The sequence below is a fragment of the Nerophis ophidion genome, linkage group LG10, assembly GCF_033978795.1.
Source record: "Nerophis ophidion isolate RoL-2023_Sa linkage group LG10, RoL_Noph_v1.0, whole genome shotgun sequence".
NCBI classification, from domain to species: Eukaryota; Metazoa; Chordata; class Actinopteri; order Syngnathiformes; family Syngnathidae; genus Nerophis; species Nerophis ophidion.
Window position 1 is genome coordinate 27,009,876 of NC_084620.1, and position 21,004 is coordinate 27,030,879.

At 38.7% G+C, this 21,004-nt stretch overlaps 1 protein-coding gene across 2 annotated transcripts in view; it reads left to right on the plus strand.

Moving 5' to 3' along the window:
* Positions 1-21,004, plus strand: part of arhgef39 (Rho guanine nucleotide exchange factor (GEF) 39) — a 94,228-nt gene that overhangs the window by 11,537 nt on the left and 61,687 nt on the right. For both annotated transcript variants that reach the window (XM_061913228.1, XM_061913229.1), the window contains exons 4-5: positions 16,142-16,262; positions 18,627-18,745. In XM_061913228.1, the coding sequence (XP_061769212.1) occupies positions 16,142-16,262; positions 18,627-18,745 (240 nt within the window). The remainder of the gene's footprint in view (positions 1-16,141; positions 16,263-18,626; positions 18,746-21,004) is intronic.

Here is a 21,004-nt window from a genome sequence, read left to right on the forward strand (position 1 = left end):
GCAAAAAAAAATCATACACAATGGGCCTGATTTACTAAAGGTGTGCATATACTAAAACAGTGGTTCTCAACCTTTTTTTCAGTGATGTACCCCCTGTGAACATTTTTTTAATTCAAGTACCCACTAATCAGAGCAAAGCATTTTTGGTTGAAAAAAAGAGTTAAAGAAGTAAAATACAGCACTATGTCATCAGTTTCTGATTTATTAAAATGTATAACACTGCAAAATATTGCTCATTTGTAGTGGTCTTTCTTGAACTATTTGGAAAAAAAGATATAAAAATAACTAAAAACTTGTTGAAAAATAAACAAGTGATTCAATTATAAGTAAAGATTTCTACACATAGAAGTAATCATCAACTTAAAGTGCCCTCTTTGGAGATTGTAATAGAGATCCATCTGGATTCATTAACTTAATTCTAAACATTTCTTCACAAAAAAAGAAATCTTTAACATCAATATTTATGGAACATGTCCACAAAAAATCTATCCGTCAACACTTAATATTGCAATGTTGTATTTTTGTTCACAGTTTATGAACTTTCATTCATATTTTGTTGAAGTATTATTCAATAAATATATTTATAAAGGAATTTTGATTTGTTGCTATTTTTAGAATATTTAAAAAAAAATCTCACGTACCCCTTGGCATACTTTCAAATACGTCCAGGGGTACACGTACCCTAATTTGAGAACCACTGTACTAAAACACATGCACACTTGATAGCAAACTCACAGCTGCTCTACTAAACATGTGCAAAATGGATTGTGTCATGTTAAGTGATCAGAATAAGGCGTGCAATCCATTTTTGCGTCTGTATTTATTAGTATTCAAAATATATGCTGATCATCAAAATGTCCACAATGCTGGGAAGAGAAACTGTAATTATACAGCATGCACAATGTGATTTATCAACACTCCTCACCGTTTTGTGAGCATAATTTTGCGTTTTATTTTGCACCTTTTGAAAAGGATGAACAAACTGACGGTGCCACACACGGCTCTTAGAGAGGAGTGCTTGCTGCAAAGATACACGATTGACTTAGAATATTCTGTCCTACGCGTACGTTTCAGCATATTTGGACGGTCAACAATAACAAATATTAAACACATCGTCTATTCAGCAACATTCTTTTATAATTGTATAGCTACTGGATGGCTTAAGAGGCTGATTCAAATTAATTCAAATGATCTGTTTTGGTGTCATTTTATATTTTTTTATGATTTATTTTCACATAAAATATATATTACTAACATACAGTATGACCCATATGATAAACAACTCTCAAAGTATGCATTGTTTGTGTCTTGAGCACAATAGTGCAGCCTCCCTCCCATGCACATTCAGCCAAAAAAAATTAAAAATGTCGTCAATGTAGAGGCACTGCATGATTGCTTCTAAAATCCCCAAAAAGTGGTACATGTCTCCTTCTTGCTTGTTTGAAAACAAAGCAAAACACCACAGTAGAAAAAATTATAACATGAATGTGAAGAAAATGAGTGTCTCTGTGGTGATGCCCTGTATAATACATTCAAAATCCTCATTTAAAAAAAGTGATCTTCTCCACTTCTCAGTTGCACACGCAGTGTTAGTAGATCACACGCAATATGGCCACTAATAGTACACGCAATTTTATAGATTGCACACACTGTTTAGTGCAAGTATTTGGATCTCAGCAAGTTAGACCCAATGTGAATTGTGGATACCAACATTTTGTCAAAGCTCCAGCAAAACAAGCTTATTGCCTTTGTTTTGATTTGAATTGCTATGAAAATAAATGTTCCCCAAAAATTTTGTAGCTCTTGGCCATTATTTTGTAAACATAGCTCTTAGTAGAAAATAGGTTGGAGAACACTGTTGTATACCATCAACGAAATTAAGTCAAACCACCACTGCAATTTTACTCAAAATTACTTTAACAGAAAAAAATATTGTAAAAAACATTAGCAATGTGCACATGTTTACCGGGCATATGATTCCAGGGCGCGTCCACCACTGCTGCTCACTGCTCCCCTCACCCCCCAGGGGTTGAGGATGATGGGTCAAATGCAGAGGATAATCTCATCACACTTAGTGTGTGTGACAATCATTGGTACTTTTAACTTTTTTATTGTTAATTATTATTCAATTAGTTTTTTCCCCAATTATTTAAAAATGTAAAAACGTTTTCTTAATGTTTTGCGCTAGTGTTGTATTGATTCCGTCCAAGGAGTGTGTGTATTTACGATGGGATCAAATCAACAGCGTCTCTCCTGGTCACACTAAAGTAATGTACTTTATTTTGCTCCACATGAATAATTAACAATGCATTTCACATAATTGACCAAATTATTATTTGATTAACATGCCTATTGCTTTTTTTTTAAAATTTATTTAGATTTTAAAAAAAAATGTAAAACCTACCCCAATACTGTATACTGGAGACATGCGACCGGGGTCACCGATCGATTCATCTGTCACGTTTTGTTCAAATAAAAGTAAAATATAAAGAAAGTAGTCTAGTGTGAGACATGTTTAGGGTGCTACAATGAAGACTGAAGTATGAATTACACTTTGTGATGTATTGGATAAATGGTTCTGTGCCTCCCATACATCTTCATTATGGACCCCTTTATTGAATTAGTGGTTGAAAAGCAATGGCAAGTAGTAAGTACTCCATTTAAAAACAGTCCATTGAGAGATAGTGTGTTGGACAGATTTATCACTGCAAAGTGATAGATTAGATTTTCCAATATTATGTTCTCCCACGGGTCGCATGGTGGGCTAGCAGTGCGCACGTCTGCATCACAGTCTGGAGATTTGGCTTTGTATCTCTGTTGAAGCATCTCATTGTGGTGCATGTCTGCTCTCCCGTGCGTGTGTGGGTTTTCTCCGGGTGCCCTGGCTTCCTCCCACATTCCAAAAACACGTATGTTTGGCTAATTGGAGACTAAATTGCCCATCAGTGTGAATATGAGAGTGAATGGCTGTTTGTCTTTGCAGTACGTAGTGTGTATTCTAGATTTACCACTTTGAGACAACAATCCCAGTTAACTAATCAAAAAAGTGCACCCATCACAAGCTTGCTAATGGATGCATCAGCATCAGATTGTGCTTGAGGTTCTATCATTTTTATGATAAACATCCAACAAGTGTATTTTGGGAAGTATGGTACATATTCAAGCCTTACGTGCATGCTTAGTCCTAACACTGGGGTCAGCAACCTATAGAGCCACATCTTTGGCACTGACCTAGTGGCTCCCTGGAGCTTTTTTAAAAAAGTATGAACCTGAAAAAAATATATTTCGTTTTAATATGTTTTCTGTGGGAGGAAAAACATGACACAAACCTTCCTAATTGTTAGAAATTCCACAGTTTATATCAAAAATGCTTCACTGATGAGGGTATTTGGTATGTGCCATTTTGTCCTACTAATTTTGCCAGTCCTTTAACTTTCTCTGACGCAGCCACAGAAAGACGTGGTTTATGCCACTCCTTTGTCTCATTTTGTCTACTAAAATTATTATGCTGTGCTTAAATGCACAACAGTGAGTTTTGTTGATGTTATTGACTTGTTGGAGTGCTAATTGGTCATATTTGGTCACTGCGTGACTGCAAGCAATTCGATGCTAACATGCTATTTAGGCTATCTGTCTGTACAGATTGCATCATTATGACTCGTTTGTAGGTATATTTGAGCTCATTTAATTTCCTTTTCTTATGTCCTCTGTGTATTTAATTTATATTTTTATGTAATATTGTCTGCATTTCTGGTAATTGCGTGCCATGTTGTTTCAGACCACAGCAAACATTACCAGCTTGCGAAGAATGTAATAAACCCATTAGAAAAAGATAGCCTGCCGTTTCATTGCTGTCCGAGCAAGTAAAATATTCAATTGTACACATTGAACCTAAAGGCTGTGCTCTCTTAGAACAGAGTGATGTTCAATTCTCAGGATTAAGAGACAGAGGTGCCTTCAGCTATTGCCTGAAATACTAAATACTAATTATAAGGTTTATTTGTTACACACTTTTTATTTGAATAAACACTCAAGTGCTACAGTTCGAACCAATATTTAAAATGATTATGTTTAGCCATTAAAACATATAAAATACTAAGACTAAAACACTCATAAAGCATGAAAACACTAAACATGCAAAATAATGGGTTTTCTAAAAATGTGTATTTATTGTAGTTGGGTTTTTTTCCTAAACCTTGGTCAAAATATTTCAGTGTGTGTAGAAGTACTTTTTGAGCACATTCAACGATACCACTGTAATAACAAATCTCCAAATTCGGAACTTCAACAATGCAGCACAAGTGTGACTGAAGGTATTGCAAGACAATGATAATGACGTTGAGCACAGTCGATGTGAAGAAAGGACGGCAGGCAGGAAATTAACAGGTATTTTTATCTGAACACAACCTTGTTGCTCTTCAAAACACGGCAGTTGTGAAGAGCCCTGAAGACCAACAGTGTACTTCAAACCTTCACAGTAAAAGTGCTGCACGTTAAAATCCTGTCAGACAAATTGAGGGTGTCACTAAAATAGCTTGTATAAGCATGTTTTTTGCAAATTTGCTGTGTTCTGTAAATATTTTGGTTTTTCTGTAACTGTTATGAAAAATGATGTGTTGTGTAGTCCATATTATTGAAATTATTTAAAGGAATCAAACTTGGAATGCAGTTCAACTCAAATGCCATAAAATTCCTAAGAGGAAAATGTGTATGTTTACATTTTTTAGTACCAGTTCGGCACCGTTTCTGTACTAGTACTAGTATCGGTATAAATGTAAAAGATTCCCATCCCCATTGACATTCCTGTTCCCTCTCCATTCTCTGTCTTCTGATTATTTTTACATGGACTGTTTTGGGACAATTTCAAGTCCAGGAAATAGTTTGTTCCATTAAAACCCTTGATTAAAAACTTGTAGGCAGTGTTGCATGAGGAAATAAAGAAATCAGTTACATAGCTTGTTTAGGCATCATACACACTATTGAGAGGGATACATTATTTCTGTAGATTCATCTACTGCTAGTAAACCTTGTAGAAAAAATGTATTCCTGTTGTTTTTTTTGTTCCACTTAACCATAGAGGAGGGGTTGGGAATCTTTGACTTGGAGCCATGAAATCCAAATATTTTAAAATGTATATTCATGAAACCATATATTTTTAAAACTAAATACAACTAAATTAAATCAATTTTAAGAGAACCAATTTTACAGTATAAACATTTTCAGTGTACTCATTATAGCTCTGTCATACTAACACAAATCCTCATACCTTTATTGCAACATGTGTCACAGTGCAACTTCACATTTGACCGTTTCATTGAGGAAAAGCATACACAGCACAACCCCATCTTGGCACAAAGGCAAATTCATTTGTCATTTCATCTTGAAATGTACAATACTTATTTTTTTTTCCTTTTTAACATCTCATTTTCAAAAGGCTTTTATCTTCATAAACTATCAAGTTGAATATTTGATTGAATGGTGGAGCATTTACTGTACCTCTTGACATGTGGAGCTGTGGTTGGCTTAAGCCTTGCAGGTAGCTGGAGCCATACCCAGGCCTGAACTCGAGCGGTAGGGAATGGATGGATGGATTGAAATGCATGAGAATGTTTTAAGGTGTGTTGCCGGGGAACTCTCAAAGAACTCTACTCTGTCCCACCTCGCCACGAGTCCATCCATCCATCCATCATCTTCCGCTTATCCGAGGTCGGGTCGCGGGGGCAGCAGCCTAAGCAGGGAAGCCCAGACTTCCCTATCTCCAGCCACTTCGTCTAGCTCTTCCCGGGGGATCCCGAGGCGTTCCCAGGCCAGCCGGGAGACATAGTCTTTCCAACGTGTCCTGGGTCTTCCCCGTGGCCTCCTACCAGCTGGACGTGCCCTAAACACATCCCTAGGGAGGCGTTCGGGTGGCATCCTGACCAGATGCCCGAACCACCTCATCTGGCTCCTCTCGATGCCATCAGGACTACATCATCTGCAAAAAGCAGAGACCTAATCCCGTGGCCACCAAACCGGAACCCCTCAACGCCTTGACTGCGCCTAGAAATTCTGTCCATAAAAGTTATGAACAGAATCGGTGACAAAGGACAGCCTTGGCGGAGTCCAACCTTCACTGGAAACGTGTCCGACTTACTGCCAGCAATGCGGACCAAGCTCTGACACTGATCATACAGGGAGCGGACTGCCACAATAAGACATTCCTCGCCACGAGTTCGTTATTTAATCAGAGGGAAAATGAAGGTTTGAGTCAAGTATTTCAATGCTCAATCAGTTACATTTATTTGCATCAACAATAGAAATATACTTGGAGGCACTCTGGACTGTTGGCAACACGATCACCAAGCTTGTTGGATTACGTGAAGGCAAGAGTCCCATTACTCAGTCATTCACTTTTTAAGCTCTTACGAGAGGAAGTCCTTTGGAGAGGGGCCATACACGTGGGCTCCTGTGTTCTTTCTTTTCATACTTTGATTTGCTCTTTGATAGAATTTTTGATTGAAATAGAACAGGACTTATTAGACACCTGCTAAAACCAGCAAATCATGAGCTTCAATGATGCACAATACATTTCACTCTGATCTACTGAAGCGTTATTGTTCAAAAAGGCATTATCATACAAAAGGTGTTCTAAGGTTCTAATCTTAGGCATGATTATTAAGCATTCGGCGTGGCGCAGTGGGAGAGTGGCCGTGCGCAACCCGAGGGTCCCTGGTTCAAATCCCACCTAGTACCAACGTCATCACGTCCGTTGTGTCCTGAGCAAGACACTTCACCCTTGCTCCTGATGGGTGCTGGTTGGCGCCTTGCATGGCAGCTCCCTCCATCAGTGTGTGAATGTGTGTGTGAATGGGTAAATGTGGAAGTAGTGTCAAAGCGCTTTGAGTACCTTGAAGGTAGAAAAGCGCTATACAAGTACAACCCATTTATCATTTATTTATTATTTATTCTAAGCTAATATTTATGTTTTGATTGATTGATTGAAACTTTTATTAGTGGATTGCACAGTACAGTACATATTCCGTACAATTGACCAGTAAATGGTAAAACCCGAATAAGTTGAAAAACTTATTCGGGGTCCATGTTAATCAATTCATGGTAATGTGAATAGTTAATGAGCTGTTCAAAAGGTATGAGCTATTTTAAGAGCAGAGTGAATCAAAAATGGGATACATTATAACATCAAAAATGGTCTAAGTCACAACAATCCCCCTGTTGACGTACAAAGTACGTCACAACCAACACAAATCCTGACATGTAGTGAAGCAATCTTAAAAATGGTAAATAGCATAATAATCTGTGATATAGCAAAAATAAATCATGTAATATATCAGAGCAAAAATCCAATCAATGTCAAGAAGCGTGATAACTAATGTTGGCATTAAAGTAAATCAAGCAATGTAATATGCAAGCTTTAAAAGTGAAATCAAACATTAATAAATGTAATATGCAAGTTTTTAAAAGTAAAATCAAATGATCCCCCTATCACGACCCTAAAAAGGCATTTCAGGAGGGATATCAACATCATTGTAGTACAGTTCTACGGGGGCAATGGCAGCCATTGCATAGGCAGTAACAGCGGTGGGGTCAAGATTATTGTAACCAGGGTGCATCATGTCATCCTCATTGTTATACAGGTTTCTGGGGTAAGGCCAGACATGGCATAGGAGTTCGCAGCCATGGAGTCTGGCTTTTCATAAACGGGCCTCATTTCTGGAGTTCCTACGGGGTTAACGTTAATGTAGGGCATTTGGCCGACATTATCGCTTTCTTTGGATAAAGCTGGAACTATAAGTCTGTTGACAAGGGCTCAGATGCAAGGGATGATACAACATCTGCAACCAGTGAGGATGGCAGCAAATTTTGTGATAGAAATGAGAAGGGAAAAGCAAGTTGTCTATATTTACCGAAAGTTGAAGTAAACCAATCTTCCAGCGGATTGGACACTTCGGAATCCTCAGGTAGTTGCTGCTCTGAGAGTGTCCTAAGGCCCTCCAATGCTCAGGTGACAGAGCCATCAGGCGCAGTGTTGTTAGGGACGAATGTACAGAACACATCACCAAACATGGCACACACTCCCCCTTTCTCTGCCAAAAGAATGTCGAGAGCCATCCTACTCTGTACGGTCGGAAGCGAGGCGGCCGCTAATTGATCGGACAGTCCGCCAACAGCATCGCGAGTAAGGTTGGCTCAGCGTTGGACATTGCAGTGGACATTATTGATGCGGTCCACATTTTTGCTTGGGGTCACTAGAAAGAAGGCACTTAGAATGAGATGGTTTTCAAAGCCAGCTACTATCTGATTAGCTATTTAATACTTATAGGGAACACCTATGGCATCTATGTAGGTGGGGGAGTTCTTGGTAAGGTCAAAGTCAGGACTATTGCAAGGTCTAAAATGAACATGTGCAGTATTTGATGCTCTGTCCAGCATCAAGGCAAAGCGGATATTGTCTTCTGGCTGGTCTGTAGTCAGATTTTGGTGTGATTACAACAGGATCTCAATTATTAAATCAAACCAACAGTTGGGCCGCTGTAACAGTAGCGAACATTAGGGGGGCATTACTATACAACAGGTTGTACGAATCAGTGATAATAATAGTGTGCGTGGGTGTTTTGTGTAGGTGCATATCAGCATCATACGTGTTTTAGCTCGAGACTCCAGGTCCTCCTCGCCCGTTGTGGTCATCATGTGGTTGGTAAGAGTCTTTGTTGTTGCGCCGGTCTGGATCGTGTCGGTAGAAATTGCCTCGCCCGTGGCTTCGCCAAACTCGTTTCATTGCGGCGTTGCCATTGCTGTTAGTGGAGCAAAGGGCGGTGGTCAGTATTTCGTGGGCACACTTTGTGTCACATCAAGATGAGCGCTGTGGTCCATTGTTCAAACGCAGCCAGAGTAAGGTTGCTGTCTTTCTTGATACTCTTGCTCTTGTTTTCCTTTTTTTTCTTCTCAGCAAGGCATAGCGTACTTGTGACAATTGTCTAGACGGGCTTGATTCCAACCGCCCAAAATCGACTACTCGACCACCGCCTTAAGTGAAGGGCGTAGGCCATTGACGAGAGCAGTGGGCGTAGTTCCTTCGAAGTAGCCCACATGAGAACCCCAATCTTTGGGCCGTTGAAGACCACAATTAGCAGCGCAGACCTTTTCAAGTTAGCAGTAATATTCTTCAACAATCTCGACCTGACTTTGCGGAAGAAAGCATTCAAATCAGGTTGCATTGGAAACTCCTATTCCATGTGGGCGAGGATGCGATTGATGTGTGCTTTCAACGCACTCCTAGATGGGTTGGGCGACTTAGATTCTGGTTTGCCGATATTTCGACCACAGTTGAGACTTTGGCAAAATTGATGGAGCCCATTATTTGTTTCAAGATGTTGGTGATTTTGCTGCCAGTAGAACGTCATGCGCGGACTAAGGCATTTAACGTGTTGTGGAACGCAATTATTTTTGGAGTTTGTTCTTTGCTGTTTCAATGAGCTGTGGTGTCATGTGGCGGTTATGCATTCTAAGATTTTATTAATAGCAAATTACATGTTTTTTTACCACTTTATAGTTCAGGTGCTTCATCACATACACAGCTACTCCTCCGTTTTTTCTTGGTTTTGTTGATGTAATTTACAGTAGTTCATATCTTTTCAGATCATGATCAATTCCTTTTTTTCATCAATCCATGTTTCTGTGACAGTGATCACTATGAATGGTTTATTTTCATACAACATTTTGCTGTTAAAATAAATAGAACATTTGTTATAACTATTAATATTGGCATTATATTGGTCTTCTTGTTAAGTAGTCCCTTGGAACATAGTGTGTTGGTGTTGGATTTAGGTGTTTGTCCTATCAGAGTAAATTACTGTGTATTTATTTATTAGCCATGTACAGAGGATCTTGTTATAGTGCCTTAACAATGCCTTAACAATTAATATGCAAGCCCAAATGAAGGCGACTCAGTGTGAATTGTTTGAGGTCATATGAATCCCAGATATCACAACTGCATGGAATTAATGCAGATTAACACAGCATGCAGAATACTAATGATGCTAATTTCCACAGAATTTGATTGACGTAAAAATAAATAAATCTAAAACAATTGTTCACGTCATTTTCATCATAATAGCCTCTGGCAGTGATGGGAGGGGGGAAAAAAAGCAAACATTACGTTTCCTGCTCTTTGCCCTCGTTAGAACGCTCTCTGCAGCTCCTGCATCTACAGATTATGAGCAGAGGCTACCTTGGTGTGCAACTTCATTAAAATCTATTTAAATCAACTTCAACTGCTCCTTCTAGCGTGTGCAAACAGAAGTCTCTGGGAACATCATTAGAGTGGGAACGTGTGTGTGGTACTTCCTCTGAGTTTGGATAATAAGCTCCTTCACTAGTGTCAACACCCCCAACCAATTGCATCCATGTTGCTATAATATTCCTGACAGGCTTGACAACTGTTTTGCCTTTGCCTTGATCCACTTGTTTTGTTCCTGAGTTCAGCAGGCATGTTCTCACTACAAAGTGGACTCGGCTGCCCTTAAGGTAGACTTACCGTCTGGGCCCCAGTAAATACACCAAGTGTGTGGAAGAGGCCTGGAAATGGCACTACAGAGCAACGTCTGCTAAACCCTCATTAATGCGAGGAAGCATCCCTCTAAACTTTGCTCAACCTTCACACTTTCTCTAAACATGTGTATTAGGAGTGTGACGATTGATTGATACATCAAAATATGGATTTATTTTTCCTAATTTTCAAGTGTATCGAGATATCTATCAAGATTGCCTTCCAATGGATAGGTATCAATCCAAGATTGTTTTAAAAAAGAATCGATTAGGTTTATCGATACGCGAAAAAGGAAAACATTGCGGTAGGAAATGGATGGATGGATTTAACAATGCTATACTTTATATGAAGTTTAGCTCAAGTAATAATAATGGTTTTATATATTAAGTCTATTTACCCGTCTGTAGTGTCATCAAAACTAAAATGGCAGTTATCTACGGTGGACGAGAAAGGTCATAACAGACGCAAACAAAAGTGTAATATCTCTGACATGTGTGTCTGTGTGCCTTTAAGAGATGGTGCTGGTTTTTGTGACGTGTTCGGGTCCCTTGAGAGGTTGGGTGTTTATGTGCTGAGTGTTACAACGTGAATTGTGGCGAAGAGCAGCTTGTGTATGTAATTTATGTGTGTTTTGACTCTTAAGTTTTTTACCGCTTGTCAAGAATGCGTATGAGACGGAGTGTATCTCCGACTGTCTTTCCTTCTCCACATTTCAACAATATCATAACTTTCAGGTACAGCACAATTGCAAAAGCCACAACAAATACGACACAACACAATGATGAGGTCGCAGCACAACTTTGAATTACAGAAAATGTGACCGACACAATGGAAATAACGGCGCTGCAAGTTCCATGACACACTGACTCCCTGAACAATATTAATAAGTAATTGGATTAGAAATAAATACATGAATGATGTGAGCTATGAAAATATTAAGCAAAGGAAAAACGCCATCAACAGTGCTGTGCCTCCGCATCCACACACCTGGGACGATGTCCGTCATTGGCAATGCGAGGGTAGAAAACAGCTACTCTATGGACATGTCAGAGAACTTTTTTTAGCTGGTAAATCTACTGTTAAAATATTACTGTACTTTTATAGAAAATTGCTTGGATATTTAAAATGTGAGCAGAAAGGGTTTCCTGTTAATTCAACCTAGTATACTGGTGGTTGCACTTTTCTTATATAAGATGTGAATGCATTGTTGTTTACTTGCTTGCTTGTACCCATAATTCATTCATACATAATTCCTTTACAAAAAATAAAAGCAATACAGAAAACTTCACCTAAAGTGTCCAGTATCCACTATTTATTTCCACAGTCACACTGGTTGATTTGTTTTGCTAAAAACGTACTGAATTCATTTCTAACTCACTATCGTTCTGTATTGTTCTAAAAAAAATATAAAAAAATCCCAAATTGTATCAGCAACTACAAATATTGAATCGTATCGAATCTTTGTTAAAACAAATTGTTACACACCTAATGTGTACTTTTTGCTGCAAAGTGATACTTCAAATGTGATTGGGCCTTGATTGATACCACACTAATGCAGAACAGCAGTATTTTTTAGGCTGTAATGTGCACTCACTCAAAATCCAATGCGGCTTGATCAGAGGCTAAATGTGCACCGGGAGAGTGCTTGAAAATGAATATGTCAAAGGTCTTTGATGCGCATAAAATATAAAGCATAAAATATAAAGCATAAAATATGAGTTACCTTTACCATGCCCTGTGTTAAAGATGAGTATATTGTCATGCAGTAATGACATCATTTTTTTTAATGCATTTTTTTTTTCCTCCTCTAGGAGTTTATGTAATTGTTGCCATTGGTTTGTCTGTCTGTTAGTTTGCTTAATAAATCAAAAAGTTATAGGAAATATCCTAAAGAACATTTGCTTAGATTTTGGACCTGATCCTGATCGTTTTTACTACATTACCTTATGCTTACATTACAAGCGTCTCAAGGCAACATGGCTCAGAGAGTACAGCGGCCGTCTGTAAACTTGAGGGTTCTAGTATAAATCCAGTTCCTGTTATCCTAGTTATTGCAGTTGACTGGTGTATGAATGTAAATTAATGTTTGGTGGTGGTCTTAAAGGCTGTAGGTGCAAATTGGCAGCCATGTTTTTGTTGGTCTACCCTGGGCAGCTGTGGCTAAAAATGTGGCTTACCAGTGTTAATGAATGACAGGTTTCCAGTTCTCCCTGTAAAGCGCTTTGAGTGTCTGGAAAAGCGCTATATAAGTCTAATCCGTTGTTATTGCTGAAGTTATTATTTTTTTGTGTGTGCGTATGTTAGTGGCTCCGCAGTGTTAAAGATAGTTGAGACGGACAAGTGGGGTCACTCACTTTCTTTCATTTTGCTATAGCTAGTGTTGCACGTGACCAGCCTTCCTCTCGGGGAATAAAACACATTGGTCAATCCCAAGTTCGTTCGGATGACATATATGTTAAGTAAAAATGACCCCAGAGAGAATGGTACTTGTCCAAGTTTTACTAAAGCTTTAGGAGACCAGCCCTTACAATGCAACCATAGCATCAACAAGGGAGATCTAAACCCAAACAAAAACAGTCAGCTTATGTACAGCAAAAACAGCCCCTCTCGTCCAGAAAGGAGCACAGCTGCTTCTGCAAAACAGATAAAAAATTGGCTAAAACAGCTCTGTGAGCCGACAAACAGGAGCCCTTAAGACAAAACTTAAATGATAAATGGGTTGTACTTGTATACCGCTTTTCTACCTTCAAGGTACTCAAAGCGCTTTGACACTACTTCCACATTTACCCATTCACACAAACATTCACACACTGATGGAGGGAGCTGCCATGCAAGAAACTAACCAGCACCCATCAGGAGCAAGGGTGAAGTGTCTTGCTCGGGACACAACAAACGTGACGAGGTTGGTACTAGGTGGGGATTGAACCAGGGACCCTCGGGTTGCGCACGGCCACTGCGCCACGCCTTTTACTAGCGGATATAAGATTAAAGCAAGGAGATCGCGAGAATACACACAATCTGGGAAAATACTTGCTGCTTTAAAAATGACTGTGGAGTAAAAAAAAAAACACTTAAAAATATCCAATTTTCACAATAGCTCAAAAGGTTATGGGCAGAAATTTGCTGGATGTAGGGTCCTGGTGGAGGTCTGTTCTCTCTGAGTGCTTTTGTAGTTTAAAAATGTGATACTATCCCGGTAAACTGCGTTGTCTTGGTTGTGATGGATGGATTGATTAGAATTAAATATTTTTTTAAAAATCATTTTCCGTTCTGTTGAAAATGTTAATTACATTATTTGAAAATGTATCATTTAGTTTGGAATAAATTTAAAAAAGCAATGCAGTTTTGCAGGATGAAAGTGCAACTACATTGCCGCTAGTGTAATGCTAATTTACAATGGACAACTTTAACAAACTAACCAAATTTAGCATGGCCGATCAGAGGTCACTATTTAGACAAAGAATCATTCACACCAACATTCATACCTGTGGACAATTTACAGTCTCAAATGAACCTAAAATGCTTATTTTTGGAATGTGGGAGGAGGCCAGAGTACCTGGGGAAAAAAGTCACTAGCACGTCCAAACGGAGGTTCACATGGCAAAAAAACAGACGTTATTGTCGGTAGAAATAGCAAAATATTTAGACTAGTTTACACAGCTTTTTTGAACAAGAAATGGATTAATTAACTTGAAATACCTTTCTCTTCAACTTTCTCTCCTTACTTGTGTCGTGTGTCAAGTCTGTTTAGGTACGTGACTAGCTCTATCACTCTTGACAGGTGGTTTAGATGCACAATTTATTTTTTCAAAAAGAGGGACAAGTGGTAGAAAATGTATTGATGGATGGGTTAAGCATAAACAAACATTTTTATGATATTGAGGATTTTTTAAAAAGTTATTATGGCCTACAGTGGCCACAGAAGAGTGGATCGTGAGATCGACAGGCGGATCGGTGCGGTGTCTTCAGTAATGCGGACGTTGTACCGATCCGTTGTGGTGAAGAAGGAGCTGAGCCGGAAGGCAAAGCTCTCAATTTACCGGTCGATCTACATTCCCATCCTCACCTATGGTCATGAGCTTTGGGTCATGACCGGAAGGATAAGATCACAGGTAAGAGCGGCCAAAATAAGTTTCCTCCGCCATGTGGCGGGGCTCTCCCTTAGAGATAGGGGGAGAAGCTCTGTCATCCGGGAGGAGCTCAAAGTAAAGCCGCTGCTCCTCCACATTGAGAGGAGCCAGATGAGGTGGTTCGGGCATCTGGTCAGGATGCCACCCGAACGCCTCCCTAGGGAGGTGTTTTGGGCATGTCCAACCGGTAGGAGGCCACGGGGAAGACTCAGGACACGTTGGGAAGACTATGACTCCCGGCTGGCCTGGGAACGCCTCGGGATCCCCCGGGAAGAGCTAGACGAAGTGGCTGGGGAGAGGGAAGTCTGGATTTCCCTGCTTAGGCTGCTGCCCCCGCTACCCAACCTCGGATAAGCGGAAGAAGATGGATGGATGGCCAACAGTACGTAATTAATAGACTATATACAGTATATCCATTCATACAATAAATTACTTTAATTTGGTTACATAAAAAAAAGTGTGAATGTAAAAGAAAAATCAAGTTTGAATGTGTAGCGGCATTATCTTGCAATAGCTCTGCACCACAGTCATTTATATGTAGGGCAAACCCTGATGTAAAGTGCCCGCTTAAACTAACATCCACCTACGTGTTTATTCATAGATGGCTTTAGTCAATGTAAAATTTTATTTCTGGGAAAAATGTATTGGTTTATATTGACATGTATCGTTTGTGTTCCTGCCAAAGCATAGGTGTGGTTCTGTCAAAATGGAACTGTCACTTACCTTCAAAGCTTAAGCATCAGACCAAACATGCTTTATTATTTCACAATAAACTTCTCTTTTCCGCAACTAGCAATATGCACTTTTTCCTTATTCTTTACGACTGTTAGCCACCGGAAGAAAAATATTTTTATGTTCACAAGGTACGTAAGTTAAACATTTTTATAATTGTCCATTCTCTTTATGTCTGACGAATGCCGCTAGTAAATTTGCTAGCAAGGCTATTTCTTTCTGCTATGTCGACAACCAGTTTGGTCTGTGTGAGTCAGCCACCTTAAGATGTCGACTGAAACAGGTTATACTTTAGTCAATTTGTCCAACAGATTCATTCCATTCAATTAAACAGATTCTGAAATTAATTTTGAAAAATCACATCCATTCTCTGAATCCGCCATGCCCAAACTTGAGGTAGTGATATAAAAACAGGTGCCTTGCCAGATTTTGTGGGTTGTCAATTGTCAGTGTACAGTATATCTGCTGGGCACCCCGTCTCTTAATTGGGTCTTAAACAGTCTGGGAAAACCTGCTTCAAATTGTTTATTCACCTGATTGTTTGAATTATATTTTAAACCACACTGATTAGATGTTAAAGTTGTTAACACCAACATTAGGTGCCTTTTTTAAATAATTTTGCCACGATAGGCAACCCTCTTTTTGACTTTGTTTTATACACTGTCTGAATTCTTACATAATGTTCATCATGATGTTAGTCGTCATAATCTGTGTTTTATTCTGTCTTTTGTAGATCTTTGCTGGTCCACATGGAAAATGGCTACTTTGGACAAGGCTTTGACCAGTTTTGTCCTCAATTTCACCACTACAACATCTTTGTGGACAACTTTTACAATGCCGTAAAAGTTCTTGAGGTAAGACTGGCCATGTATACGCTCGGGAACTGGACCTCAATATGAAAACACAAAAACAAATAATTCTACTGTTGAATTGATTTTCAATTAATCGTGTAAAGAGCCTGTTTGTTAAAATGTTACAATTTTGAAAACTCAGTCGAGCGTTCCTTGGGTGTCTTTAAATATAGTTGCTGAGTTTGTTCATAATTGACATGAGTGACAAGTTAAGGGCTTTATGTCACCCACATTTTGACACATTCTCATGCTTACATGATGTACAGAATCATATTTAATGACGTCTCCAACCTCCCTACAATTTCTGCGTCGCGGCAGCCTGGCATAAAACGTCTCAAGAGGAGGATCTTTGAGTTTGTCAGTGGAAACATGCATCTAAAAAATCATGGGAGATTCGGGGTTGTCTTTGTTATGTCCCTTATTGGGTCTACAACCTGAATGCAGATATTATTAGCAGTTTCATGATATTTTTTATGTATAAGATCCTAATTAGACTTCCATAACAAATATGTAACAGTGGATATAGTTTTATTTTTTAATCATTTTATTAAAGGCTAGTTGTGTGTTGTATATAAAAATGTAGGAATTATGTAAGGCATTGTTTGGATGCACTTTTACATGCAGTCTTACATATATTTAGAGATTGTCTATAATATTTGTGCTATTTTTGGGAAGGCGATTTGACAATTGACTAAATTGGGCTGAATTTTTTAATGTACGTAATACAGTGGAACCCATGTGGTTGACACCCCTCGGACTAACTGATTGATGTCAGCGTAGGCGGTTTTCGACGTGACCGACACTGCAACTGAAACTATTAATAGGTTGCACATTCTTCTTAATGAAATGTTATGGCAAAAAAAGCGGTCAACCATGTTTGTGGACATTGACTTAAGCAGGCACTATAGACCAGGACATGATCAAGTGGTCGACATTAAGCAGGTATATCATACGAAACCAACTTTTCATACCTTTGGCCCGTGTTTTTGTGTATTTTGAATACCCATAAATTCCAAAAATTTTAATCTAAACCATTGTGGCATGGCGGGGATATTAATAAAACACTTTTGCCTCTTTCCAAACGAGCCGTTTAGAATTTGGGACAATTGTGATGTATTTTGTAATAGTTACGCCAGCGGATATCTCCACATATGGTAAGGGTTTACCTGTAGAGCTTTGCGCGAGTCCGCCATTTTTATTCAGTTGTCAACAATAAGATCCTTATTTTTTTATATCCTCTTGTGGGGCGGACCAGCTTGTGCATGCAAATGCATGATCAAATCCTCAACTACTGCCATTTCTAATAAAAACAAAAAGAGTAGCCTAAAGTTATACTCCGTCGGTAGACTCAATATGAAAGTGCTAAAAACAAAAATATGGCTGGTGGGTGGAGACACGCTAGAAGGGGGTTTGGCCTGCAGGAGCACTTTGGTATGTAAATATACAGCCTACAAAACAGCGCATTCTAAAAAAAAAAAAAACGGTCAGAAAGCGGCTAGAAGATGGTTTTCAAAGACTAAATCTATGCAACCACCATTACATGTTATATTAACCTTTTTGACCTCAGGGCCCAACTTTTTCACTACAGAGGGGCCCGGGGCCCACTTAAATATTAACACTAAATTAATAATCTTACTCTTGATTTTAATCGTATTTGATATTTAAATCTAACCGACTTTAATAGGATTTACCTTGTCAAATGATACTAAACCATTTGTTAATCACAAATACTATATTCAAGGCTTAGATCAGGCTGATTACAAAAATAAATACTAAATAAATATACTGCTACAATTGGGACTCTACAAACTGATATTTTTTTTTACATACAATTACGCAGTGCTAAAATAAATTCTGACTAAACTAATAATAAATAATAAAGCAAGCGATAGAAACTGGATGCATGGATGGAATAATACATCCATCCATCCATTTGCTACCGTTTGTCCCTTTTGGGGTCGCGGGTGGTGCTAGAGCCTATCTCGACTGCATTCGGGCAGAAGGACAAGTCGCCACCTCATCGCAGGGAATAATACATACGTTTCTTAAATAAACTGTTGATAAAATGTAAGTTAAACTGGTTTATGACTTATGCTCCAGACTGTTTGAAATGGTCTTTACTGCTACAAGTGGTGAAAAAGTGAATTGCAATTGAGCACCACTGCGGCACATACAGACCACAGCTGAGAAACAGATACTTTTGTGGTTGCTGTTATGGTGAGGAAACACTTATGTAGACCACAAAGAAATGTAGAGAAAATCATAAAGTGACCCTATGGTTTCCATTGTCCTAAACAACCTTGAAAACAATTGACTATTTGCTTTATTGTCAAATTGGATGTTTTACATTTAAAATATTTTTCTCAGCTCCAACTGAAGAAAAATAAGGCCTTCCGGGGCTTTAAGAAACTTCAGGAAGCCCGGCCAGAGTTCAACAGCCAAAAGTTAGAGGTCCTGCTTCACCTTCCCATCGAGCGGATTGATCAGTAAGTTTTCCGAATCCATAATCACTGAATAAGCTATGTATATAACCTAAAACTGTATTTTTACTGAAACATTATTGTTTTTTACCACACAGTTGAAATTGTTGGACTTGTTTATGCATGAATGTACAATATAAATTATACTGTACATGACATATATTTGATGCCATCCACCTGCCAATTAATAATGACATTTATCCATCCATTTCCTACCGCTTATTCCCTTTGGGGTTGCGGGGAGCGCTGAGCCTATCTCAACCACAATCAGGCGAAAGTCGGGATACACCGTGGACAAGTCGCCACCTCATCGCAGGGCCAACACTGATAGACAGACAACATTCACACACAAGGGCCAATTTAGTGTTGCCAATCAACCTATCCCCAGGTGCATGTCTTTGGAGGTGGGAGGAAGCCGGAGTACCCGGAGGGAACCCACGCAGTCACAGGGAGAACATGCAAACTTCACACAGAAAGATCCCAAGCCTGGGATTGAACTCAGGGCCTTCGTATTGTGAGGCACATACACAAAGCCCTGTTCCACCGTGCTGCCCTAAATTATGACAATCTTGCATAATCATACACACTGATGTACAACTTAGAATGAAAAGAGCAGAGTAAATCAGGACAGTGTGAATGTCTGACTAAAAATTACATGCAAGCAATATTTTAGTGCAGATTTTGAAGCTGATAATCTTTAAACATTTAATCAGCTGTTTGCATTTACATGCAGTTTTGAATACATCCATCCATCCATCCATTTTCTACTGCTAGTCCCATTCGGGGTTGCGGGTGGTTGCTGGAGCCTATCTCAGCTTCATTCGGGCGGAAGCCGTTGTACACCCTGGACAAGTCACCACCTCATCGCAGGGCCAACACAGATAGACAGACAACATTCACACACTAGGGACCATTTAGTGTTGCCAATCAACCTATCCCCAGGTGCATGGTTTTGGCTGTGGGAGGAAACCATAGTACAGAAAGATCCCGAGCCTGGGATTGAACCCAGGACACTCAGGACTTTTGTATTGTGAGGCACATGGACTAACCCCTGTTCCATGGTGCTACCATTTTGAATACATTTCAGTCAATTTTTTATATTATGGAGTGGGAATAATATCACTAGCATTGTATTGCGATATGACATATCACGTTATAGTGATAGCGTATAATATCAATATTTTGTTTTAAATATTTAAAAAATATATAACAAACTTTGGATAAAACTACGGTAACTTGTTGGTATTGCAGCGACACACGTTTTTATCAACTGAACACATCAAGTTTAAAATACCATCTTATTTGACACCAGAATTGTCATCTGAAAAAGGTAAACAAACTTGTTTAAACAACTGTTTTAACTAAAAAAGAGTAAATGGTGCCCTGTCAAGTTGTTTATGAGTGTGTTAAGGTTACATTATCTATTAGTAACTGTAACTTTTTTGCAAGACTTTTGAAAATTACAAAGACTTTCAAAATGTGCACTTAATTTCTACTTTTTACTTATTTTCACCATGTTTCAAACAAATCAATGAATTGCAGTTCAGTAAAACATTTAAAAAAACGTTCCTGTATGACATTTTGAATACTAAATTGCATTTGTAGACAAATATTGAGATATTTTCTTCCGCAAATATTTATGCAAACAAATAATAACCGTGATTAATCACAGGTTTACAGTGTAATTCATCTAATTTAAAAAAATAATCACTCGACATCCTTCATTCATATATAAACAGTATATATATACTGTATGTATGTATATATATATATATATATATATATATATATATGTATATGTATATACACAAACCCCGTTTCCATATGAGTTGGGAAATTGTGTTAAATGTAAATATAAACAGAATACAATGATTTGCAAATCCTTTTCAACCCATATTCAATTAAATGCACTACAAAAACAAGATATTTGATGTTCAAACTCATAAACTCTATTTTTTTTTTGCAAATAATAATTAGCTTACAATTTTATGGCTGCAACACGTGCCAAAGTAGTTAGGAAAGGGCATGTTCACCACTGTGTTACATCACCTTTTCTTTTAACAACACTCAATAAACGTTTGGGAACTAAGGAAACTAATTGTTGAAGCTTTGAAAGTGGAATTCTTTCCCATTCTTGTTTTATGTAGAGCTTCAGTCGTTCAACAGTCCGGGGTCTCCGCTGTCGTATTTTACGCTTCATAATGTGCCACACATTTTCGATGGGAGACAGGTCTGGACTGCAGGCGGGCCAGGAAAGTACCCGCA